Here is a 27,870-nt window from a genome sequence, read left to right as displayed (position 1 = left end):
CAAATCTTAAACAGATAAAGATATCACTACAGCTCTGTTTACCTATCACTTATGTAAACATAAGCTATTTTTAAATTCACGTCAGCAGATTTCAGCCTCCCAGAACGATTCGAAGATAAAGCTTCAAATAGGATACAAGGTGAATATTGTGACATTGTTGCTATCTCCCGGATCTAGAAATCCACTCCTAGCGGCGGTGATTTTGTTGGAAACGAACGTTCAGCGGTTTCTGTTGGGCCCGACAGTGTTGTGATCACGGATAAATGCTGAGTCAGCCTATAGCTCGGTCACTGAGTGCTTGCTGAATCATCAACACGGTACGCGAGCGCGCCAAACACTGGCATAGGTTCATCTAGTGAACTACGTAATTACACAGTTATCGTAAACCAAGGAACTAGAGACATCTTCATTGTTTCTACAGGGGGAATTGTACCATTTTCTTCCAAGAGTGAGAGCAAAGGAACAGGTTTTGACTATTATTGTGGACGGAATATGAGCAAAAAGGTACGTGAGACGAGGCAAAGTCCGTTACTCTCATTGTAAGCGTGGTCTGCCTTTGTTTACGTCCTGTTTGGGTAACACCACTTATTGCGCACATAGCAATTTCTACTCATATATGACATAAAGATCCAGTTTTTGGATACATATGAATTGTTTTGTCATTACCTATCGATTGAAATGAGTGTGGATCTTTAAATATCAATATTTCCGCTAAATCCCTCGTGGCTTGTGTTTTTGTTTTGTATTGTGACCTGCCTCGTGCAACTATGGCATGTGTGTTGCGCATTCATCACTCGCCTATTCAATGAACTTTCCTTTGTTATTAACGTGGTTTTCAGACTGTTTATTGATCGTTAATTGTATCTGTAAATGATTTCTTGATAAGTAATGAACATATCTGAGCCAGGAACATCCGAATAATGTCAGAATTTGTCGGTCATACTATGTGTGTCATTGTGAACCGAGTTGTTTACATGGAGGACGGGTTTGGTCTTTCTCAATGAATTCGGATTGTGCAATATCCTTGTCTTAGGAACGATTTATGGCGACATATTTTCATCGTAAATTTTTATTTTTGACTCCTTTTATTCAAGGTGATGATATGATGGATGGTAAATTACGAATTTTAACCTCGTATGGTTGGAATGTTTTCAAGCAACGCATATCTGACCTCAATAACAAAGGATTTGGTCACATGATCATTCTCAAACAAAAGATTCCTTTCGTGGAGTAAATTCTCGTGTCAGCAAGATCGGAATTCCTCAGTAGTCATCCTTCACAGTTCAGATTGTTTAAGATAAATGTAGACCTATTTTATTCTATTGACAAATACACACGGTTGCGCGTGTTGTGTAATTTGTGCTCGCGTGTTATTTTTAGCTATGTAGTAATCACTCCATTTCTGCACTTTCAGCCTTATTTTTAGCACCTGTGGTTCTTTGTCTGTAGTCATCAATAATTCTAGGAGTGGTTTGAACCTAGAGACACTGTCATGGTGCTAGACAGTGCCTAGAGTTAATTGAATACACAATAATTGATTACTGTTGTCATTAGTCCACTTGATGACTTTTTGGCCTAGTGACAAATAATTATCAAGACAATGCAGTCATCAAGTGGAAAGGAAATAGTTTAGGATGCATAGGAAAACAAAAATCCCTTTTTTTATATTTTCTGTTAATTAATAAATATAATTTTGGCACAATACCAGTAAAAATACAGTTCAACTTGGTTTCAAGTTGATTTTGAATGATCTTTCACTTATAGATTTCAATTTCAATAATTCCTCTTAATGCAGTTAAACAATTAAAACTATAAACATTCAAGAAGTAATTTTATGAAACCAGTCTATGCTAGTGGATATTTTAGCACATAATAAGTATCCTCTATAGTAATGAGACCAAGCTGAGAAAGCAAGCAAAAAAGCCCATTAAACATTGTTTTTAAACTAAACTGAAAAAGCTAAACATATGTAGTTCTTCAGTTATCTGTTTAGATATGAGACTGGATTATTATTTTTATGAAATGAGATAGATTGATGTTTACTTTGTTCTTGATTCTGGAACCTATGTCTTTTTGATCTAATGATTATATGTTGTTTTTTTAACTTTTGGATACCACTGTAAGATAGGTGTTAACCTAGTTTATTTAATTCCTAGTGTGCACAATAAAGCATTTAAGTTTTCAGATATCTGTTTCTGGTTATTTATTCATCAGAATTACTCGCAAGTCAAAATTATCATTTTGCCAAATAAAATGAAGATATAACATTCCTGTTCCTTTCGAGAGGTCAATATGATTAAGGTATCACATTCTTCAAATGTGTGTAGTGAGATAGGACAATGTACGTAGTATAATACATAAATAAAACACAAAGTCTGTTACTTATCATGTTTATAGAACAAGATTTTAGAATAAGTATGTTTCTTCTAAATATTTTCAGATTTCAAATTTTATGCTCTCCTTGTACCATGATTATTTCTGTTTGTTTTGTTATACCCCAGTCTTGTATTTCTATTAACTGATGGGGATGATATTTAATTCTGATGTCAAATTAGTCCTAGTTTACACAGCTATTTGTTTGCTTCAACCCTTATCTTTCTTACAAGGTCCAATATTTATTTCATAGTGATTCCTTGAGGGTATTAGACTAACAGACATTCAATGACTATGAAAAATAACATTGAAAAGCAGTGCTCACTACATTTTGGGTAAAAAACTGTGTTTTCTCGATAAACCTGGTTTATATTGGGCTGAACAGCACAGACATAGATGTGGAGGAGGGGGTTGTTTGTGGAATTGTGTTAGGCCCAGTTGAAGAAATCTTTTATATTTTTATCAACTATGCTTTAACTTTCAGCAGAATTTGAAGTGGAGCATCAGGGCCCACTTGCACAAAGCAATGTTAGGGCCAAGATGATCGTAACTCCCACACATTAACATAGGCTTACGGTCGTCTTAGCGCTAAGATCACTTTGTGCAAGTGGGTCATGGAGTAAGATGTCTCCCTTACCTTAAACATTTTTCACAAATCACCCCTGAAGGGGTCCCCGATCGAACTTTTCTTTTGAATTCAGAAAGAATTTATTACTTCATATATATGCCATTACTCAGTCACCAGGCCTATCAACATTATCAAGTTACACAACCGTTTATTAATTTACAGTCCTGCTTTAGCACCTCATCACCTTGTGCAGAGTTGCATCTCTAAGGCATGCAAATAAATTACGGGTTCGAGTCCCAGATATGCTCTGAGTCTGATCCTTTCTTGGTCTGTCAGCACCAAACCACAGCCATGTTTTACCCAATTCATAAGAATTTGACCTGGGTTCGATTCCCCACATGGGTACATTGTGTGAAGCCATTTCTTGTTCCCTGCCATGATATTGTACTCACCCAGCTGCCCTTAGTCTCTTTGCCTAATGTTAAAGGTATTAAATGCTTAAACCAATGGATTCGTAGAATTGCAAAGTTTTGGGGTATGTTTTAATTATTCAGGCTTGTACATTTTTCAGTTTAAGTTGCATTCCTGTTAAAGAGAGTCTTTGCTATAGATGGGGTTCCTTTTCCTGTATTAAATTTTCTGTTTCATATTTGAATGTTGAAAGACTTAGAATAGATACCAGGATGCATATAAATGCATTTTTCGTTGATTAATTAAATTTTCATAAACATGGTAAAACAAAATATATACGGTACACATTAAGTGATTTGTCAGATAATAATTAACCACATCGTGATAACGGCACCTTCTCAGTCCGAGGCACTGATGGTCAGCTGTCCCTTACCCAGCCTCAGCATTTGTTTTGTTTGTTTGTTTGTTGTTTAACGCCACATTCAAAGGTAATGAGTGAGTGAGTATTGTTTTATGCCGCTTTTAGCAATATTCCAGCAATATCATGACGGGGGACACCCGAAATGGGTTTCACACATTGTACCCATGTCGGGAATCAAACCCGGGTCTCCGATGTGACAAGCGAACGCAGTAACCAATAGGCTGCCTAGCATGTAATGAAGGAACAGACTGAAGATACTTGTAAAATATATTGCATGTACAGTATTGTACACAAGACAGTATTACAAATAAATATCACAATAAAGGTCGTTCTGTTTTGTTGTTAGGAACAGTATTTTCTAATTGGCCCCAAACTATTAAAATGAAAATTATTAATTTGATCACTGTGTATATTAATTACTTCTTTGTCAATAGAACCTTGATCCCAGCATCTTATTTGTTGTTACAATTTGGTGGCAAGGGCAGAGTCGAGATAGAACTGTGAACATGGTCTAAACACTGTCGCCTAGATGCAAATGTGTACAACCCCTAAACATTGTGCTGCCAAGGAACAAGGGAAGGAAAGGCTACACTTCACTGCTTTCATTCATGTAATTTGCATGTTTAACATCACGGGAAGATATTGAGTTATTGTTTAAAACCGCTGATTCTTGTGAAACAATTGATTGATTTGTAATGGCTTTTCCTGATTAATCTTGTAATATATTATAAAAGTGTTTCTACTTTCTAGTATTGATGGTAAATCTCTACCTTTATTCCTGGTAATATACAGTATATCAGTGATTGCCAATCGTCACGTTGCCTAGTGTATAGGTTGTCATGGTTACAGGTATTGAAATCAATCATAATCAATAAAATGTCATCTGTTGGTGAAATATTCAAGTAATGATTTTGTGGTCTTGAATATCAAATGCAATTAATATTCTCTTTTTTAGTTGTAAGCTCAAAGAGCAAATGAGTGAGTTAGTGTGAGTTAATATTTAGAGTTACTTCAACATGTCTTCAGCCATTTTGTAACTTGAACATCATAACCATTAATATTGTATTATATTAAGCTTGAAGAACTTGATGCTTGTCATTTAACAATGTTTACTGAATAAAGAATTATTATTCATTTTCTTTCATAAATGAAAACTACAATATGGCACTTTTAGTCTGAATTCTATATGGACACACTAGAAAAGAACTATTTATTAAGTAAACTACCACTATTTGCCATCACAGATGGAATGTCCCCCGATAGAAAGATATTCATCTACCGCAAGCTTTGATATGTTGATCATTGAAACTCCTAGCTTATAATGGATGAGGGATCGGCTGGCATTCTATCTTCAGTAGCTAGTAACGACTTCATGTTTATTGACATTATTATCAACTAGATGAGAAATGTGACACAGCCTTGTGTAGCTGGATTTAAAAAACTAAATCAATATATAATAACATAAAACATGTTTAGGCTTCTTGAATAGTTTTGTCTTCTTCATCCTGTATTTAAAGTGCCTCTGTTGTTTTTAAAAACCTTTTAACATGCTTTTCATTTACTTTGTTTTTTTAATAATTTCTTTTTTTACGATCGTGCGCTTATTATGTCAGTAACAACATCAATTGATTAGTGAAGATATAGAACTAGCCGGAATTTTCTCTTTATCTCCTTCAGAATGAAACTTATTTTGTTTTCAGAAATGTTGCGTAAGGTATATACTTTTGAGAAGGAAGTGATATCCATGTATGAGTCACGTCCCTCATATAACTCCACCCACAAGAGCTGTGACATGATAAAGCTATTGAAAGATTAAAATACTGTTGTGTGGAGTTTGTAAAGGTGATGTATACGTATTTGGTCACTGATATAGTAGAGTTCTTTCAGTCCAGTATATTTTAATCATGTTAATCATTTTCTTCATTTTCTTCATTTTGCCTGTGGGTGTGGTTCTTATATTTCCTTGTTTTGAAATTTGCTTATGTAGTTGAAGGTAATCTCAGCATTTTCAGTTTCTGGTTTAGTCACTAACTGCAGTTTTCCCCTCTTAGGATTTTTCTGAGAAAGTTGACATGGCAGATTATAGCGGCTTTATGTACAGCTGTTTTTCCCAGTGGCCTTTGATTACCTACAGTGTATGTTTCTTTGGCCTGAATTTGTTGTTTTCTTATGATCATGGTGTTTAGATAATTTATAAGATTTCTCTGTTATTCAGAAGTTGGTGGATATTTTTGTTTTCTTGGGGTTTTTTTAATAATAAAATCAAGAAATAGAATACAAACATGAACAATTTCTTAAACCTAGAGAAATTCTTATAAATTCAAAATTGAAAATTGTTTTCACAAATTAAGTACATGGTAATAATTCTTAAAAGCATATGTGAAACAAAATCTTAGTGTTATGGGTCTTAACCGGAAAATGTTTCAATTTAATCTTGCGAAGATATTTATAATAAGATAAAGACTTCTGTTGTGTTGTTGAATGAATCTGAAATTTATGTACTAACTATAAGACTATATTATGAGATTATTTTCAGTATTTGAATCAGTACCTCCACACTCTAATATAGATTAATATATGTTGGTGAAAAATCAACAATAATACAAGTGGAAATAAATTGAAATAATATCAATTCGTAGCAATGTTATGAAAGCCCACTTCACCTATGTTCATGATTTAAATACATGTATATGACCAAACATAGCAACTTATATTATCCATTCTATCTAGAAGCAATTGGTGTAAATATAGTGTTGTCCTGCCGAGGTACTGTTCTCTGAGTAGAGATCGGGTTTTTTCTAAAACTGAGAAAGCCTTGACATAAATTTTGAAGTTTTAATCAGCAGGGATTGTCATTTAGTCTTCGTGGGGGAGCACACTGGTGTAGAGAATGCTCTAAACAGTGAGCTGTTAAACATGGCTGCGTACTGGGAATGTGGGACGTGAAATCACATGAGGTAAAGGTACAGTGATAACATATCACTAAAGGGAGGTAACTCATTCCCTTTTTTGTCAAGTCAGCATATCTTAGCAGGGCACCTGGTTTATTTTGTCGACTCAGCATACCTGTGATGTGGATCGTTTGAATATACTGTCCCTGTTGAGTGTGAAGGCTAGGTCGCCTTACAATGGGACGGCTGTTAACGCTATGAAGGCCTTGTCCTGGGACGCTTGAGATTAGTGAAATAATCAGCTTGAAAGATAACTGGGTCAATTGGTCATTTACAGGACAAGATATATAAGTGACTGTTAGTGATACAATTTTTAAAAGAGAATGTTGGTAAAGTAGGTTTTTTTTTCTTGGAAATTATATAACTGTCTGCAGGTGTGCTCGCAGATGTGCTGAGTCAGCATATATGAATATTTATGTGGGAGCTGAGGAAAATATCTCTTAAAACAGTAATCCCTTACAAAATTATGTTACTGTAAATTATTTAGAAATTTGAATGAATTTGCATAGAATTTCCTCTTCAAGGGATGTATTTCATGTGTATGAGAGAGACAGGTTATCTGATGGTTGCAGTGCAATGTTTGCCTAGATACTCGCACAGTTAAACGTCTTTGAAAGGTCATGGGAGGAATAGATGCTTTGAAGGTCATATTAACCTGTCTCAATGGCTGAGAAAAATGGTTTTGTAACCAACGATGCATGCGACACATTTTGAAATATGGATGCCAAATATTCATTGTGTGTTTTGAAAACAGTGCAGGGAAGACTAATATCCAAGGGTGGAAAGGGTATGGAAGGTGTGTGTCACAGCTGTTTGTGTCATTACCAGGATCGTATTGATTACGATACAGAAGGACTATTACTGTATTGTTGATATCAAGCATTCTGCCCTAGAAGACTCATCCTTGGCTAACATCTAGTGGACTCTCCATCTGGATCTGATAGACTGCCTTTATCATACTTAAATATACGTTATTGGCTTTATTTACTGGTGAACTAAATAATTGATACACACAAATTAATTTACTGTTTATTTTTTAATGTCTTATTAAATGTTTTTTTATGCTTCCATGGACACATTATCAGAAAAGAACTGTTTCTTTTATTCTGCGGAATTTCAAATACCATACAGGACCAGTAAAAATTATTATTTTATTTTTTTTTGTCACTCAAAGTATTCACACTAAAACATGGCCCTATTGCCGTTGATATCACAGACAAATAAGTAAGTATTCATGCACAAACTAAAAATGAACCCTTGCATTAATAAAATGCAAAAGCCTGAGATAATTTCAGTCCAAGACAAATGGTATTATCAACATTAATAAATGTCAAGTGTTCTAATAATAAATATTGGATCAAGCTCGTGACTTGTGTGTGGCTTATCAGCAGTTGATCATGAGACCAGCAACTGGAAGGCAGGAATTTACAAACACACCAGCAGTGACACATTATCTGTGTTGCTAGACAAGGAGCCGTGTCGTTGGACATGAGGAGGGGGGCGGAGGACAGGGGGGTATAATGAGGAGACCTGGTGGGACATGGGGAGGGGGTGGAGGAGAGGGGGAGTATAATGAGGAGACCTGGTAGGACATGAGGGAGGAGAGGGGGGTATAATGAGGAGACCTGGTGGGACATGGGGAGGGGGTGGAGGAGAGGGGGGGTATAATGAGGAGACCTGGTAGGACATGGGGAGGGGGTGGAGGAGAGGGGGGTATAATGAGGAGACCTTGTAGCACATGAGGAGGGGGGCGAAGGAGAGGGGGGTATAATGAGGAGACGTGTGAGGGGAAATGGGGAGGGGGTGGAGGAGAGGGGGGTATAATGAGGAGACCTGGTGGGACATGGGGAGGAGAGGGGGTATAATGAGGGGACATGGGGAGGGGGAACGGAGGAGAGGGGGGTATAATGAGGGGACATGGGGAGGGGGAACGGAGGAGAGGGGGGTACAATGAGGAGACCTGGTGGGACATGGGGAGGGGGTGGAGGAGGGGGGGTTATAATGAGGGGACATGGGGAGGGGGAACGGAGGAGAGGGGGGTATAATGAGGGGACATGGGGAGGGGAAACGGAGGAGAGGGGGGTATAATGAGGAGACGTGTGGTGGGACATGGGGAGGGGGCGGAGGAGAGGGGGGTATAATGAGGGGACATGGGGAAGGGGAACGGAAGAGAGGGGGGTATAATGAGGGGACATGGAGGGGGAACGGAGGAGAGGGGGGTATAATGAGGGGGAACGGAGGAGAGGGGGGTATAATGAGGGGACGGAGGAGAAGGGTATAATGAGGAGACGTGTGGTGGCACATGGGGAGGGGGGCGGAGGAAAGGGGGACGTAATGAGGAGACAAGTAGTGGCACATGGGGAGACGGACGGAGGAGAGGGGGGTATATTGAGGAGACGAGTGGTGGCACATAAGGAGAAGGGGATGGGGGATTACATGAGGAAATGTGGTGGCACATAGAGGGATGGAAGAGAGGGGGGACGTAATGAGAAAACGTGTTGTAGGCCCTGCGGAGGGGGGGATGGATGAGTGGGGGAATGTCACAAGGAGACATGGCTGGCTGGCAGGCAAGCACTGCGACCAGTATGAGTAATGTGGATGAATGCTGACTTGATCAATGTTTAATCACATAGTGGTGAGGTCATCAAATATCCCTCTCTTTGTTGACGGGGAAGCTATTCAAGCTTCATGATCTGATGTATTTGACTGTGGACTCGTCAGTTGTGTGAAGTGTGGACGGTTTATATATTTTCAGACCTTCATGACATTGGTGTCGGAAGAAAAAAAGGGATTTGACCCACTTATTCATGAATTGTTGATTACAACAAGTGTCTTAATTACAATGGCTAGGAAGGAATTGTTTGGGGGAAATCTTGTAGAACTGAAACAGCTGGTAATATATGCTGAAGTAAGAAAATAAACAGGGAAGAAAAATTAACTTCATTAACTGACCTTGTTAAATGTCATGACATTCACATAATACCCTTCACCAAACCTCAACAAACTCATTTTCAACAGTTAGAGGTTAATTAACTGGCCTATTTACCATGGTTGTCGCAGAGGAAAAGTTTTCTATGTCACATGCATAGCAATTGTTATGAGTCATTGCAAAGTGATTCAAAAGTTTAAGAGAAAAAAATCTATTGTTGATTCACCTTACAAGGATTTATCCACACATGCACAGAGGCCGGTATTTGGTCCCAAATCCCAATTAAAATTCCCAGTTTGAATTAAAATCGTCCCAGATCATGTTAATACTAGAATAAGAAATGTTATGGCTTTATAGATATGGTTGTGATTACGTTATTGCATTTAAAGCAATATTAATTGAAAATAGAAAAAGAAAATATGAACTATAACCTTTTTCCCGATTTGCCTGCTAAAGGTGCTTGGTTTGCAATCCTAGATAAATCTCTGCCTTATCCGTGTTATTTTCTGATACAACATGTTCTTTACAAAGAATATTGTATATCTTAAAAAGTGTTTGATCATGTTCATATTAAGTTTTCACTACACAAGCAGCGTCATATGTTTATTTAGGAGGAGGTCCTCTACACTTACATAATGCATCGTGTTACTGGGGATTGTAAACATAACCAGGGCGTGGCAGAAACTCAAACCTGTGAGTTTTATTTCTGGGCTATATATACACATCAGTGACAGATATGTTTGTTGTAGACATAGTGTTTCAGCTGTTGTGCTGGGTGATATAACATACCACTGTGATATACGGAGTAGCTGACATGGGCCATGACATAGTTTGGGGTGGTTGGGTTTTATGTCCGGTAGGGGTTTTGAGACGGAATATTTTTGCAACCTAACACTGGCAGTAAACAATGTGTTGTGAAATAGACACTACTGCGATTTAGAGTGACCTGTAGGGGCTATTTCATGCGCTGTGCTTAAAGACTACAGATCCTGAGTTGCTATGACTGAAGACTTGCACTAAAAACTGTACAGACTAGGGCTGGGACGGGTAACTTAGGTACTCGGGTCGGGTGGGTACTGAGAAAGACCCGGGTACCTACAGGAATACCCGGACACATGGTTAGTCATGTGATACATTGTTTAATGGCAAAAATGATCTAGAACTATATCGTTACACTATAAGTCACTGATGTTTGCATTTCTCTCTGACTATGCACACATTCCTTCTGACTTTTATATGTTTGAATAAAGGTAAAACTTCAATCAAATTCAGTGTATACATGACCAGATCGTTTTATACGTGTATCTAAATACATTTTGTCCAGGGCTACGGTCAAACTATTCCCAATTGGACATTCTATCAACCACTGATTTGTCTTGTCATGTCTTGACTGTAACGTACGTGGCTCTTATATTGCTGCCTCTGGTGTAACACAACAATCGCTCACACGCTGCTGTAGCTAGACTTCAGTCAAGAAAGTACAGACATTGTACTGTCATATTTGGATAATTTTATAGTATGTAGTCCTAGTAACATGATATAAACAAATCAATGGGATATTCAAACGTTATTTTAATATGGAGTCAGTTTCAGTTGTGACAAAGTGATCATCATGCTAACATGATTGTAAAATATTCATATGATAATATAAGTAAGGCTTATCCCTTGAGGATAGACTGACATTTAGCCCTAGAAAGTTATCATAACGGGTGTTTAAAAATATATATCTATAAAATGAAAAAAATGAAAACCGAATGAAGCCCATAACAATGCTTAATTTCAGGGACCCTTGAGCCAGGTCAATCTAGACTTGCCCAATCATTCTAGACTTGAGTTGGATGGATTTTTTTTTTTATTGTCTTGGGTCTTAGAGACAGCTCAATGCTGTTTACACATTGCCAAACCAGATTGTTTTTTGTTTAGGCCCTTTGCATTGGGTATATCTAAGGTCAGTGTTAAAATACATGACGTTGAGCCATTTCACTGCAAGGAGCATGGGATTTCAAAGATTTCAGAGAACAAAATGTCTGTTGTCAAGATGGCGGGGTTTATATTTCAAGTTATACACAGTTGTACCAGGGTACATGTAAGGTTATCAAAACATCCTTGACCAACAAATTTGAGTATTTTACATGAAGTAACATAAAAAATAATATGGAATGTCTTGTACATTTTTCTCACATTTCCACCAATGTTTTTCACAAAAGAAATCTGTAAATCAAAAAATAAAACATCTGCTCTCAAGGGTTTCTTGTACTAACCCTTGTGTTCTAGTGTTCTCAAAAACTTTGTGAGTTCTGAGATTTGAAAAAACTCCAGCAGCAAGCCTCGAGGACCTCATAACTCCCTCAAAGACATGATGTGTAGCCATCTTGTTCAGGATATAATATAGTGCTCATGCACATTCATGATTGCTCTAGATTCATTTCTGTGAACATCTGAAGGCTGTAGTAAGTTGAACGTGTCTTATATGGTGACGAGGACATGACGTGACCATCTCCTGGTGTGATACACCTCAGGAAGCTGATGCTCCGTTTTGTCGAGTAAGCATGATTTGAGCTGGCCTAGGAAGCTGTGTCATCTGGTGGTGTTGTATAAACCCATGCTTGCTGTCACTAATTGCATCAATTCAGTCTAACGAGATAACATAATTGTGGCCTATTGTTGTGGATGTATATCGATTCATGCAGGACAATGATGGCTTATAATCCATTAGACATGGTAAATATGCTTACATTTCAATTTTTTGTCTTCACTGTAGAGAAATGTTAGTATATATATACAGTGTATATTTTACTAATCCATCCTAATTTGTAATGACACCTCCGTGGTCAGTGGATAGAGCGGAAGGTTTGGGGTTCGATCCCTGGCCGTGTCATCCCAAAAGACGTTAAAAGATGGTACTTGTTGTTTCCCTGCCTCGTGCTCGGCATAAAGGGGATAAAAAAGGGACTTGGTTGTCTCAGAGTCAGTATACCGCGTCTGAGTTGGGTGTCAATGTTAAACTGCACCGTAAAATCGGCATTAGTCTGGGCTAGTACAAACAGCCACACACACACATGTATGCACGTAGCTATGTCTCATTTCACCTCACCCTCTTTGTGTTGAATTTTACTGAAAAGATTTCATATTGAGAAGTTAGGGAGACAAAAATAATGTTTTCCTTCTCAAAATTTAATTTCATCAAGAAATGTACTGAGAAATCATTGCCCTGCCAATGGACCTAATTTGGAGAGACTTATTTGTGGAAGCAAAGAGTATTCCTGTTATTGAACCATAGATACTAAGTAATGGTTGATTATTGCCCTCAGCTTTATGGTTGAGCTGCTTAGTGCTGCTACTCAAACAATACCTTCATGCTTATACTTAGGAGTTTGTGACGTATATTGGTTACCGTGATCAGTGTGGTTTATATACGAAAGGGCATTTTCATTTTATCTTTGAGTTGTTGAGTGAGTGAATTTGCTTTAACGCTGCTTCGAACAGTTATATTATGTCTGCTTCATATGTGAGGAAAGCCTGAAGTGATGCAGGTTTCAAACATTTACCACTTCAGTTAAACCCAAGAGCACAGTATGCGGCCTACAAACCTAGAAACATAATCGGGGTGAACCAGTATCCAAACCCACAATATTTAGGTTTCTGGTGTGCCCAATTCTGCACAGACAATAGTGGCACCTTACCTAAGATCACTAGGCCACCTGTGCCCCTGTTTATCTTTGGGCATAGTGTTAAAAACTTTACCTGGATTACACTGTAATAGTGCATTATGAATCTCTCTTGTTACTTGTGGTGGTCAATAGATTAGAAATTTCCACAAACATCCGTAGACATTATTTACTTATTTAGTTCTACTGAACGCTAACATTTTGTATATTCTGTTTCAGATATTTTTATCCCAGATAAAATCCGAAGAGCAGGCCTCTGCCGCAGCCAACCGCCTGAGTGATGATGAGCTTGTTGGACTGTCTGTGAAGGAGCTGAATCGGTTGCTGAAGGGGCTGAGCAGGGACGATGTGGTGAAGCTGAAGCAGCGCCGCCGCACCCTCAAGAATCGTGGGTATGCCGCCAACTGCCGCGAGAAGCGCATCTCCCAGAAGGAGGAGCTGGAAACGGAGAAGGAGGGCTTAAAGGCGGAGGTGGATCGGCTACAGCGGGAGAATGATGTTGTCAAAATGGAACTGACTGCTCTCCGGTCCAAATACGATGCTCTGTCAAACTTTGCTGACCACCATCGCATCAAGGTTCTACCCCATCCAATCGTTGTGACCACTTCTTCCAGCGAGAAAATCATGGTGAAGACAGAACCGATCCAAGGGCTGCGACCCTGTTCAGCATCATAGCAGGCGTCCGGTAGATACTATGGCTTCCCACTGCAGCGAGCGCCACCTAGCTGATGAGACTTGTAACACTGCATAGTATGAACACTTGCATCTCTATATTCAGGACGCCACCATCATGGCAACTGTTGTCAGAGATGGTCTATGCTGCTTGCCATCTAGTGATGAGGACATCAACCTTTTGCAGAGCGAAAGAAATTCCCGATTGCCTTAAAGAGACTTGTTGACAGATTGTCAAATGAATATTGTAAATACGCTATGTTAAGATATTTTGTCAGTGTATATGCATTCATATCTTCATTCAAAGTTGACTGGGACTTTGAAACCTGTTTTGTTCAAGCATAGTACTTTTACATTGGTTGTCATTCCATATCTTTACAGATCATTTCATTCAGATGCGATTTTTTTGAGTTGCATAGCTCTGCACACTAACCATATTTGCAGATTTTAGAAGTATCATTTTGATTGATCATAGTTTCATCATGAAAGGTCCCAATAGTCTTATCCATTCATCAACCAAATCTGAAGTCTCACGATGCAACTTAAGTATTCATAAGTTCTCATTGAAACATTACATTCTCAAGCAGTTTTATCAAAATTGGTCAAGTATTATTAGAATGACTCATTCCCATCGAACTTCATTTTGAGACCTATTGTATTGCAACATGATTCAAAACTTCTTCCTACATTTGGAGAACTGATGCATTTTGTTGATGTTGGTTAATTATTATATGTGGAATTTGGATATATGTGATCAATGCTACAAATCTTGTCTATTTGAGGACAGAAAAGTGCTACACAGAACCTGGTTAAAATATGCATAATCAAATTTATTTATGATGGTTCGTATTGAGAGGGCACTAAGAATTACCCTCCTTAGAATGTTCTTGATTTAATTTTTTGTTTAAGAGCAATCTCTTTAAAATCAGACCTTACTTCTTGCTATTGCTAAACAAAGATCTGAGGACATCCCATGTCCTCAGATCTTTGTTTAGCAGTAGCGAGAACTAAGATCTGATTTTAATGAGATTGGTTTAAGAGGAAATAGATTACATTGTACCAGGGTATAACATCATCATCGTCATCCTCATCAAGATTGTAACACTCTCCATTTTGTGTAGCCAATAATTCAATGACCTGAAAAGCAATCATTTTGATATTAGTCTCGTGACACTTTTCATTGTATATTGCTCATTATTGCTTCAATCAAAATGTCAACGGAAGCCCAGGTAAACTGGACTGAACAATAATTTGTACTGGAGCGATTGGAGAGAGGGATTAACGACTGAGTGAACAAGACACTCCGTGTTTTTGAGAAATGTTGTGGTTTATTGAACCATGTATGACACGCTCACTGTAATAAGTGCCCCCTGTTTCCTAGTGTAAACCCTTCGCCCTCACGCTCGTTCCCCCAAGGGATTTAAGAGTTCATAGTAAATAACTAGATTAACAAACTGGATTATAGGATTTACAATAAATATACACTGCATCAGTGTGTCTCAAGTTAAAATAAATAAGTTTGATATGAACCTTTCTTGATACGTAAATTTCTTATTTTCCAAATACCCTCTCAAGAAAGAAACATTTAATTTTATTATACAATGCCAATGGAATCATAAGTATCTTAGAAAGTAGACAAGTGCTTGTTGTCAAAGTGCTGTGTACAGAATCTAGTGCTTAACACCATTCAGTGACCAGGACCTTGTCTACTTGAAAAGGGGGGCACAGGTGGCCCAGTCATCTGAGGCGCCGCAATTTGCTGTGCAGAGTTGCGTCCCTTGGGCATGCCAGAAACCTATGATTGTGGGTTCGAATCCCGGTTTGCCCTGATTATGTTTCTTGGTTTGTCAGCACCATAACCGTGCTCATGGGTTTCACCGGAGTGGTAAACGTCTGAGAATGCATCACTTCGGTCTTTCCTCCCACATAATGCTGACACGCCATGATATAACTGGAATACTGTTAAAAGCGGTGTTAAACCCAACTCACTCACTCACTCACTCACTCTACTTGAAAAGCTACTTTGAAACTGTTAACTGAAACTGAAACTGCACATACTGCAGAAATTGATAGGAACATGAAGCATTCACCAGGAAAACCAGATTTGCAAACATTAATATCAGTCTCCCGCTCCCCACCCCCTCAAGACTCACCCACAGTTCATAGAACACCTCCCCTATTACAGTTTCTTACCCCATGTATGTGCTATACACTGAATTAACAGTCAACATTGTCACAGTAAGTCAAGAGAAAGAAATAAGAAATGTTTAAGAAGCAGATTTTGTTAATTAAGATAAATGATGCTTGGAATATGTTTTTCAAATATGCTTTACATGGCTTGAAAGTGCCTTGTCTCCTCCATCCAAGCTGTGGCGGTCTGTCTGTAACTTTCACGGGGCACCTATTGCATGAGTGTGGAGGTTTGTTGCCTACTCAAACTGTGCTAACTTACAGTTGGGAAACACAGAATATATTACTTAACTCAATCACACAGAAATACTTAAGCCAGGAACTCAAACATGTTGGTCTGCCACCTTGTTCCAAAGAGATTCAAGACTATTTTTGAAGTTGAATGAGTTGATCATGTTCAGGTAGCAATGCCCTGATCTGTTTAATGGTGATGTAAGTGTGCAACAAGTTGAGTGATTAGACCACATGTTTCATCATACAATTACCCACCAGACGTATGAACCTGTATCTTAGCTACCACCATTTTGTTACTACCAACATCAGTTCATCAAGCCATATGATGACAGACTTAACGAGATCACTATACATGGAGTCTCTTTGTCAATATTCTTGGATGCTGTGAAATTTGATGCCAAAATTAAAGTACTCTATAGGATTACTGTTTATGTCCTGTCTGGTTAAAGACATTCTGTTTTAAAACAGTTTGAGATTTTCATTCATAAATGAAGTTATTTTTTGTTTCTTTTGTTTTTAAGATTGATTTGTTTCACAGCCATGAATGGCATGTTATGCTGTAGACAAATATGGTTTATATTACTTATTCTGTCAATGATAGTTTGAAGAATATCCAGCATGAATTGAGTCAGTCCACAAATAGGACTGCTGGTGTCTAAGGGAGCAACCATTTGATCTTCGAGGGAGGAAGAACAGATTTTAATTTGATAAATTGTTGCCATACTATTTGCTATTTGGCGGCATCGGTTGAGAAATTCATTTTTGAGTGACAATATAGTTTTTATCTGCCTAAATTTGATATGCTTCATGTTATTCCTTTATGACCTGATGATAAATGCTTCATGTTCTTCCTTTATGACCTAATGATAAAATATATTTCGAAAAAATTACACTTCACCTATCGCCACCCAAAGAGGAAATGGTAGGTCCCTAATATGTGGAAGGAATATGAGACATGCCATCATTTAACACTGTCAGTCTTTGCTAACTTGACATAGGCACTTCTTGTATTGATAGTATATATGTGTAAACCTTGAAATGGGCACAGTGTATATTTTTTATTATGTTTCTGTTGAAGAATGGCTTTGTGTCTTGGAGGAGTGGTTTGTCAATGATAGTCTTGAGACATCCCTTTCTGTATTTTCATGCAATTCCTGATTTAGACGTACATGTTTATGTATTACAGACTTGTGTATTTTGAACCTATCTTCAGTTGATATGTTTTTTTAATCAATATTTAGAAGGTTGATTTCTAACACCTTGTTAATAGTGTGCAATTCAGTAGGATTTGTTATTTCTGAATTAGAGCATACCAATTTGTTTACTTGTTTTACGAATGTTTAAATCTGTAATATACAGCATCTCTTGTTGCCAACATCAGTGACGGCCTTCCCTTCATTGTAATGAATAATTCCAACGTGTTCAACTTAGAAAAAGGATTACGGAAAAGGGAAATAATATTGAACAGTTATGCTGGTATGGTTGTGAAAAAATACAAACCTGGTAGCAGAAGGTATAAAAAAAGAGAACCTTTTTAGATAAAAAAAAGTTAATGTGTTGCATTTTTTGTGTTGAAAAATGCTTTTCTTTTGGTCCAGGTTAAGTCTTATGAGGAGCATGTGAGAGAACATTGTCAAAATGTAATTGTAGCAGGTATAAATTAGAAGTAACTACACATATCCCATGACAATTTTTGGATAGCTAATGAGTGACAGGTTGATTTGTAAAACGAGTAATACAATTGGTCTGATATTGTGTTATCACGTAATAAAAAAACCATATCGACATATCTTCCCAAAGTGTGCCTATGGTTAATGATTTATAGATTGGTAATGTATGGTCAGATGTAAAATGATTTCAGGCTTAGATAGCTAAGGACTGTTCGTGATGTCATTGGGTAGGTTTGACACTTAGTCACATGTCAGTAGCACGGTGTATGGGATTGTACGAGCTAAATTGGTTGAAGATCGTGGGATGTTGACAAACAATGAAATCATAACATCCAATATACTCCGCTACTGACACTTGTAACAGCTTTATCATTACCAGTTCACAGTTTACGAACAAATATTTTCAATTAGTATTTGTGAGACTGCCATTGGACTCTCCATGTGGAAGAGGAAACAGGCAAGTGTGACGTGACAAGCTGGTCACGTACCTTCAAACATGACGGACGTCATGCTATCTGAACAGACCAGGCAACTGGGCAGTCAAATAGGTAGATTCTTAACAAGTTATGATAACATTTAATATTTTGAGAACATTTTGTTCCAAGCAAGTACTATGTGCCTTGTATATGCTGTTTTAGTGAAAATAAGGAAAAGACTGTTTCCAAGGTTAGGTTGACAGACTTTGTGCATGTATGTTTGCCATGTAATTTGTTCTGGGACTGCAGTGCTATAGGGGTGGGGCTATCGTTTGATTAAGCAGAGTCAGCACAGAGTGTGTGTGGGTCTAACCTGTGGGGGCGGGGTCAGGTGCACAGGATGTGTGATGGACTTTCCTGCATGGGTAGAGGGTGGGGGTCAGGTGCACAGAGAGTGCGTTGGGACTTACCTATTGGGGTTGGGGGTTAGGTGCACAGTCAGCACGGTGTGTTTGATGTGTGGCTTTCCTAGGGGTGAGGCAGAAATGAGGTACTTAGTAATCAGACCATGAGCTGTGTGGTGTGCGGCCCTGTAGGGGCAGGTGCTTGTCCAGCAGATTCACAGAGTGACTACCCATGTATTGGTAGGCTTGTGCTTGCTGAGAGCTGGGTATGCATGGCTTCTCAATGGGGGGTGGGGCAGGGGTGTGTATGATTTTCCCAAGGTGGGGATACCAGTTTTTACCTCGAGTCAGCACAATGTAGGATGGGTTCAAGGGAACGCTTAGAAGATTCAACATTTGTATCCTGTGTGAAAGAATTTGCACCTTTGGGAGACCAGTTTCTATTGGGGAAGGCTAAACCTTTATCTGTGGAAATGTCCAAGCTTTAGATACATTTGGTTTGTAGTCAGTAAGATGTGTGTAGTGTTGAAGTTGTTCAAGGCTAGGGTTCAGAGGCTTGGTAGAGTTGAGGGAATGAGTGCTGTGTCTGGCATGTTGCTTCTTGTACTAGGGAACACTGGGCAGGGAGTGGAGATTCATTTTCCTGGAACAAGATCAGTCAGGCTTTCAACAAAATTGTTACTGGTGACAATCTTTGTCAAGTAAGATTGTGTACACATTCTAGTTATCAAAACCTGTGGGAATATTCTGCTATGGTTTCCACACTTGTGTTCAAGGTTATAAGAAAGTTAAGAAAGTAAGAATATTCAAATAATAAGGGTCAGCTTTTGGCAGCTTTATTTATTGGAGTCATATTGTAGGATTGAAGTGAATTTATGAAGCGCCAGTTTTCTTGTCCAGCAGTAAGTAGCTATTCCTGGGGTGCAGCCTGTGTGCTTTATTGGTTGTACAGAGAGTTGCTTGATTTATTTATTTGTGTGCATTGCGGGTAAAGCTTGAGGCGTTCTCAATCTGCATAAAGTCAAAACGTTCAATAAAATTATCATGTTTACCCAAAGGCAGCTCAGTTTGTGTGGAATGATTGCTAAGATTGAGCTATGATTGTGGCCATTTTTTGTTATTTTTTTCCGTTTATTTGTTTTTGAATTTATCACCATGGATAAGTGTCAAAATTATTTATTGATCATTTCAAGATTTGGAACATTTTGCATCATTTTCAATATATCACCCCATCCACCTTCCATCGAAATCATATTCCATTGTGAGTGAGTTACCTTCAGAGAAGGTTCTCGATTGATCACCAGACCAGACAAATGTAAATATCGTAGAGGAATATTTATGACATCTCGCAAGAGAGTTTGAATGTTTATGTTTGAAGCATTCCACAGAAGGCTACCTGAGAGGTGGACACACTATTTTTCATCATGTTTTCATATATATTTTTATTGTATACCTGTACAAGTACATGCATGATTGAGATACGTGGGAGTCAAGCAGTGTTGTGTGGGCTATGCCAGGTTTTCTACTAAGTATAATGAGCTGCTGGCTGTGTTGACTCGAAGCATTTCTGGGTTGGCACTGCAGTTTGGTTGTATATAGCCAATGATTACATGCTGTCTTAGTACCAGGCTCAGGACAACAGGCTCTGCCCTTAGCAACTGTGAGAGACTTCACAAGGAAATATCAGCAGGGATAATTCTAGGGTGGGGCTCTGTGCTTTTAGCCCCTAAATTTGGAAAAAGGCCCACATTTTCAAATAGAATGCAGTATTTTAACATTGTGCTTTTAAGGGCGTACCTCTGGAATATTTGAATTTTTCACATAAAAGGCCCTTGACAGAAAATTCCTAGAGTCCACCCTGTGTCAGCATCACTGATCTTATAATATGATGTTTGGCAGTCTTCGCATTGATGTTCGTTGAGAGATTCCAGTTTTGAATTTCTTACCAAAACACATAGAGCAGGTTGTCCTATGATGATATTCTGGACTTGATATATTTTCAAGGGTTGAAATTTGATTTTGTTTTGGACACGTGTTGTGATTGAAAAAGGATCTATAATTATTTTTTTCAAAATTGATGTTCTCAGTACAGAGTTTGTGAAGTCTCTCATTCAATTAGTTAAATGTAGTTTAGATCCATTTGTCACAAGAACGTACCCACCAACTAACCAACCATTGTATCATGTAGACGCCAGGCAGTTGCATCATGGCAGTGTTTGGGGGCGTGTTTCAGTGTGGCTGGTTCCAACAACGACGTTCATGTCTCCCACTTCATCAGGCCGCAGAGCCTGCTCAGGTCAGCCTGGTAGTATGATGGCAACAGTGTTTATGGCCCTTGGAAATCAGCATATATTCGACTTCTTTTGTTTGACAATACCAGGGTTTACTTGGTTTGATATCATCTCATCGATGTATTCGCCAAAACTTTGTGTCATGTCAGTGTCACATCCTAAACATTTAATGTTGTTTGACAAATCCAGGCTGCTAATTGAGTCTTTATATTTTTTATGATAGATTCCAAATCAGGAAAATGGGAAAGTGTCTTCTTATGAGTTATTGTTAATGCATATATTAAGATAATTAAAAGTATCGACTAAACTTGATATGCTCACAAGCAGTCTGGATTTCTTGGCTTCAATTTCAACCTGCATAAAAGAACACTTTGGTTTTATGTGGAAGACTGAATAATTCCTTGTTTTGTCTCTAAAGCTGATGCACTGAATACAAAAGAATATTTGTATGAATAGCTACTAAAAGCTCCACGAACTCTTTCACTTAAACCGGGGTGTTCATATTTGCACCCGAAGTCAACTTCCTATATTAACCATAGGCCTAAAGATGCACACACATTTTGCCATACGATTCTTGAAACTTGCGGAGTGACATGTTACAAACTAATAAAATTAAATACATTTGGCTTATGGAAAATAAAATCCAAATGAATGGATGAATCCATTCTTAGTGTAGGGATATTTGCTGGTGTATTCAATAGACCCAGTCATCTTCAGATGTTCAAATACACCTGACACCCCTTTGAATGGGTCAGAATGATGAAAGGGCAGTTAACTCCAGTAGGAAATATTCAAGTATGGATTCTGCCTTTCCTCACAAATTCAAAACGGTTCCAGTTTAACATGGAAAACGTTGGCATCTCTAGGCCTGGTCTGTTCGCTTTAGCCAGTGTCTGTATAACCAAGTACTTCCAGTACGGAGGTTGCTATCAAATGTACTCAGACAATATTTAACGTGTGTCTTTTTTGTAAAATTGTGTTTGTACTTTCATCATATGGGTTTGTCTTATCTACAAAGCAACTGATGGTTGTCACAGTGCTATTTATTGTCGGACGGGCAGCATTATTGGGTTGAGGTGAAGCCATGTTTATCCTGATGAAGTGAGTAGAGGATCTCTTTATCGGTCTTTGTTCAGTAATGAAGATGCAGTCAGAGTTCTTTGACATTGAAGCTTTTATAAACATCATTCACTTACACTTATTTACATTATCTGCATGTAGTTTGCAAGGATGTTTTAGAAATATTTTATTTATATATTTTATTCATGTTATCATTTTGGGAGGAAAACTGAAATGGCGAAATCAGAGAAACTTTTTTCATTTGAATTGATGTGCATCGAATGTTTATATATTTATGTATTTATCTTTTTTGTTAACGTGTGGATAAACATGGTTTCAATGCATCAATGGTTATTGATGTGCATGTGTGAATAGGATCTTTGTGTACACAAACGGAGGACTACACTGACTGGATTAGGCCCAATTACTTTGAAAGTTTCAGATGAAAATATTCAGTGTTTATTTCATATCATCATGAAGTAAAAATATATGTTTGAAAAAGATATAAATTTCTGTATTATAGAATGGCTTGAAAGATGTTTTCAGGTAAGATAGTTCCAACATGGAATTAATGTTGAAATTTGAAATATTCTGTTCAGAAAGAAACTTTCAGTGATTGGGAATATCAGTTGCTTTAAAGACAGCTTGTCATTGTTGATATCATCTGAGTTTGTATTTATTTTACACCTATTCCTTTAAAAAATTGTTATTTAGATTTTGATACCATGAAAACTAAAAAATATGACATGTTTTGGTTATGTGAACCTCTGTTACTAATTTTATGAAAATTCAAAAAATTGATTTAAGGGTTTATCAATGAATTGTGAGGGGTATGAACTTACCCTTTTGAAGTTCAAATATAAAGTTTAGGCATGCTAATAGGTCTAAAGTAAATATTTGTAAATGTTTCATTGGTGTTCTCAGAATAAAAAGTAAAGTTTACACTTGTTTTGTGTCAGAAATTCTTTTCAAGCATGATGACAGCTTTGTGACATCTTCCCCAGTCCTGGGAGTTACTGACTTAAAGTCCAGTTTCCAACCTTGCTGAAATAGGCTGGAATATTGCTGAGTGCCTTATTGAATGAGAAAACAACAAAATCGACAGAAAAAGAAATTACATTTCTGTTCTGGGTGATATTCTAAGAAATTATATCTCTTGTTTTCCCGTTAGACTAAAGTGTGACCATGGGCGGACATGGTTGATGCATCTGGTGAGATATACGTTTTTTTAATAAAAACCCATTGTAGTTGTTAGTGGGCCTGCTAGCTAATGGTGAAGCCTTAGGAACATAATCTGCTGATCTGCTTGAGAATGCCTAATCATGATCATTGCCAAATACAGGAAATTCAAAGTAGCAATCAGATTTTAAAAAAAATATGAAGTCATTTCCTATCAAATTTTTTTATTGTACATGTGAACTAGTATGGGCCCATTCTAAACAAAATTGTTTCAGCCTAGCATGCCTTATTTTGGTTAGCTGAACCACAGCAAGTCTCTCCACAAGGTGTGCCAGGGTTTTGGTGATTGTTGGTTGGAAGAGATTCGCCCTGATTATGATCCTTGGTATGTCAGTACCGTGTGGGGGTGGTTCAATGCAGGTGGTCATCTGAAGTCTGCATCTCCTCCGGATTTCCGACTGCCTTCGGGGTCTTGTGCTAGAGCTTGCACCCGGAGAGCGGAAGGTCCGGGGTTCAATCCCCAGCCGCGTCATACCAATAGACGTTAAGAGATGGTACTTGTTGTTACCCTGTCTGGCGCTCGGCATTAAGGGTCTAAAACAAGGACTGGTCGGCTCGGGAGTCAGTATACTGTGTCTGAGTGGGGTATTCATGTTAAACTGCGACACGGTATCTCAGTGAGCTAGCACTATAAATCGGCATCAGTCTGGACTAGTACAAGCAGCCACACACACACATGCACGTCCCTATAAAAGTGCACTATGAGAAAAGGTGTTTTTGACATTGGCTTTTCCCACTAAACATGGGCCTACTTATATTACATTGAAGCATTGTTCGATTATACCTGCATCATGGGAAATACTAGAGATACTTTTTTCCAATAATATTAAAACTTTGATTCTGGGTTAGAATTGGTCCCCAGAAACCTATGCTGGTCGTGAGGTCAGGTTCGGTGACTTGGTAGATGGCAAGTCATCGTACCCATACGGAGCGTATCGTTGCTCACAATATCAGTCACTCGATTATTTACATACCACCATCAAATAGTTGGTGTGCGGTGTTAAACAAAAACAAGACACGCACACACACACATGAATAATTTTGTCTGGTTTCAAACAATTGTCCTTTATTTTGGTTTATATTTTAGTTCAAGCAAGACTAGTGTTAGTTTTTTTGTTTGGTGTTTAACTCCGCACTCTGCAATATTCCAGCTATATGACGGGGGTGTGTAAATAATCAAGTCTTGACCACACAATCCAGTGATTGACATCATGAGCAACAATCTATGTAATTGCGATACGATGACATGTTTTGTTTGTTTGTTTATTGTTTGCCGCCGCACTTAGCAATATTCCAGCTATATGACGGGGGTCTGGAAATAATCCAGTCTTGACCATACAATCCAGTCATTGACATCATGAGCATCAATCTACGCAATTGGGATACGCACTCTCATTTAAATCAGATCTTAGTTCTCGCTTCTGCTAAACAATGATCTGAGGACATCCCATTAGGGGTCACATCAGAATGACCAATCAGACCATCGCTTACCAGATCATGAAAGTGACAGTCGGAATGTGATTTCTAATCATGCAACCTCCAAAACTTTAACACAGGGTATTCCGAACAATAGTTACGGGCTTAACGACTGAATCCATATAATCTAGACCATCTATTAGCCATTCCAGAATGCTCTTTTCTTCAGGTTTCAAATTTGTAATCGAGAATTTGTCAAAATATGTTTCGAAGCATAGTTGCCAATTTGAAATTAGTGCCGTAAAGCACGAGAAAGCTGCCTTCTGATTGGCTAATGTCATTCCATTGGTCGGTCAAAGTTCGTGCAAGGTCGGTCTGACGTGACCTGTAATGGGATGTCCTCAGATCTTTGTTCAGCAGTAGCCAGAACTAAGATCTGATTTTAATGAGATTGTTGGGATACGAGGACATGCATCAACCAAGTCAGCAGGCCTGACCACCCCATCGACAGTTGACTCTCAGGAAAAGCATAGTGCCTCTTACCACAAACATGAGTTGCTGAAGACCAATTCAAACGCGGATCTTCACCTGTTCGTGTCGTGTCCTTTGTACAAACGTAAATAGTGAAATTATTATAAAGTCTTTTCACAGACCCTTCAGAGGGCTATGCAATATAGCTATGTATGTAATACAGTACCGGATCTCTTACGACAAGCATAGGTTGCTGGGGGCAAATTCCATCGGGTTTTAGAGCATATCAACCTAGCAGTTACATTTAGGGAAATTTCCAGGTAACTCTCCATTCCTTAATTTAATTGACTCGAGGACCCACAGGGGCCTAGGCCCATTATTCTAAAGGAATGGAGAGTTATGGGAATATTCCCCTACTTAAACACATCCCTGTTTTTACACTTTGACAAAATATTCTCTTCTGGAAAATATTTGAAAAATAAACCAGAACTCTTTATAGTCTCTATTTTTATACTGAGTGAGTGGCTCTTGCGTGATGTACGAGGAATAGGTTCTCTGCCGCTCCACTAAGCTCCGTCACGAGTTATTTACAGTGCATTGTACACGGCTTTTCATAATTTCGTGGGGTTCTAAACTAGTATTTCATCAATCGCTTGCATTGTAAATACATGCTGACAGGAAATATAGCGCCCCGAACAAGGATATGTTTACCTGATTCGTGTTTGTCTCGTTATAGGTTTATAAACCTGAACATTGCTATAGCTTGCCTGCTCTAACCCAACATTGTATACATATTATTTTTGTGCTTTCAAGCATTGTGCATAATTATGAAAATATTTAAAATTTCATTTCACACCATACCGTCATGTGTCGCCGTAGATAAGGTCGGCAATTACACGTCTCGGATCACGATGCGGATTCTAAGCCCGCTGGCGACACAAGTTTTCTGACAAAATTAAAAAATTATTCCCTTGTCAAAATATTTAACAATAGTTTCGTCTATTCCTAGTGCAAATTAATTGAAATCAAGACAAGGCATAATTGACAAACAACTCTCCATTCCTGAAAAATAATGGAGCGTCTAAACAATAGAATGACATCAAATATAAATACGGATTAGACTCTTAGTGGTCCAGTTGTAAGTTTGATTCAAGTCGTTATAATTCTTGCCAGACAGTACTCTCTTCAAGTGTGGGGAGATGTGGAAATCTGGCAGTGCCAAATCTGGTAAATACGGAGAATGTTCAATGAATTCAAGGTCACGGTCAAGCATTACAGCCATGGCGACAACAGGGCATTGTCCTGATGATATAAAACGCCTTTTATAGTGAGTTTCCATGACGTTCAGCCGTAATATTCTCACGTGGTTACCAAAGCAGGTTAGCGTAATATTTGACATAATGGTCCGACCTTTATGTAGTAGTCCACCAGAATCCAAGAAACTCAAAAGCATCGCCTCTTCAGCTGATGGAGCAGATTGTGCCTTCTTCTTCGGAGGAGTCAGATGTTTCCACTGTTTTTGTTTCGTCTCTGGCTGGTCGCGGTGAGCCCAAGTGAGTGAGTGAGTGAGTTTGGTTTTACGCCGCTTTTAGCAATATTCCAGCAATATCACGGCGGAGGACACCAGAAATGGGCTTCACACATTGTACCCATGTCGGGAATCAAACCCGGGTCTCCGGCGTGACAAGCGAACACAGTAACCAATAGGCTGCCTAACATGTAATGAAGGAACAGACGGAAGATACTTGTAAAATATATTGCATGTACAGTATTGCGAACGCTTTAACCACTAGGCTACCCGACCGTCCCTGGTGAATCCAAGACTCATCCATGGTGAGCACACTGGGTAATCAGCTGGATTCACTTTAAAACGACGTAAATTCTCACTAGAGATGATGAACCTGAAACGTTTCTGGAGAGGAGTCTGAAGCCTTGGAAACCTTTGTCATACCCAGTTCATTCCTCAGAATGTTCTGATCTCTCTCATGAGAGAAGCCCACTGAATTGTGACGTGTGGTGACTCGTCAATCATCCATAATCATATCGTGTATTTTATCCACATTTTCCTATGTGGTGGCAGTTAAAGGTCTTTCTGAACTTGGGGCGGTCGGGTAGCCTAGTGGTTAAAGCGTTCGCTCGTCACGCCGAAGACCCGGGTTCGATTACCGACATGGCCGTGATATTGCTGGAATATTGCTAAAAGCGGCGTAAAACCATACTCACTCACTCACTTTCTGCACTTGACTCTTCTTTGAGGCTTTCCCTTATCCTCTATCTCCGATGTCCTTCTCTTAACATTGGCAAAGGAAGGAGCATCATCCCCTAAAGTTGACACCATGTCCGTCTGGATGGTTGTTGAAGTTAGATTTTTGTCCATTTTCATCAACAGATAATACTTTGATGTCTGCAAGAATATGCTGCATGGTTGTATAGTTTGTTCTAATGCAGCCATGGTTACCATGGAAGCTATGGCACGTAATACATGCG

General features: G+C 38.5%; 2 protein-coding genes across 2 annotated transcripts in view; one reads left to right on the top strand and one right to left on the bottom strand.

The window, feature by feature from the left end:
- Nucleotides 1-10,162, bottom strand: part of LOC139468399 (kinetochore protein Nuf2-like) — a 40,788-nt gene extending 30,626 nt beyond the window's left edge. Inside the window, exon 1 of the mRNA XM_071250348.1 lies at nucleotides 10,085-10,162. The gene's annotated coding sequence lies outside the window, so the exon portion shown is untranslated. The remainder of the gene's footprint in view (nucleotides 1-10,084) is intronic.
- Nucleotides 219-23,188, top strand: LOC139468400 (transcription factor MafK-like). Its single transcript, XM_071250349.1, has 2 exons — nucleotides 219-504; nucleotides 13,541-23,188. Exons 1-2 carry the CDS (start codon nucleotides 493-495, stop codon nucleotides 13,994-13,996), a joined length of 468 nt encoding a protein of 155 aa, XP_071106450.1. The 5' UTR covers nucleotides 219-492; the 3' UTR covers nucleotides 13,997-23,188.
- The last annotated feature ends 4,682 nt before the right edge of the window (nucleotides 23,189-27,870 follow it).

This window comes from Haliotis cracherodii, unplaced genomic scaffold (genome assembly GCF_022045235.1).
Source record: "Haliotis cracherodii isolate W230 unplaced genomic scaffold, xgHalCrac1.p SCAF_2, whole genome shotgun sequence".
NCBI classification, from domain to species: domain Eukaryota; kingdom Metazoa; phylum Mollusca; class Gastropoda; order Lepetellida; family Haliotidae; genus Haliotis; species Haliotis cracherodii.
The sequence above is the reverse complement of the archived record's forward strand: the minus strand, read 5'-3'. Positions and strand labels throughout refer to the sequence as shown.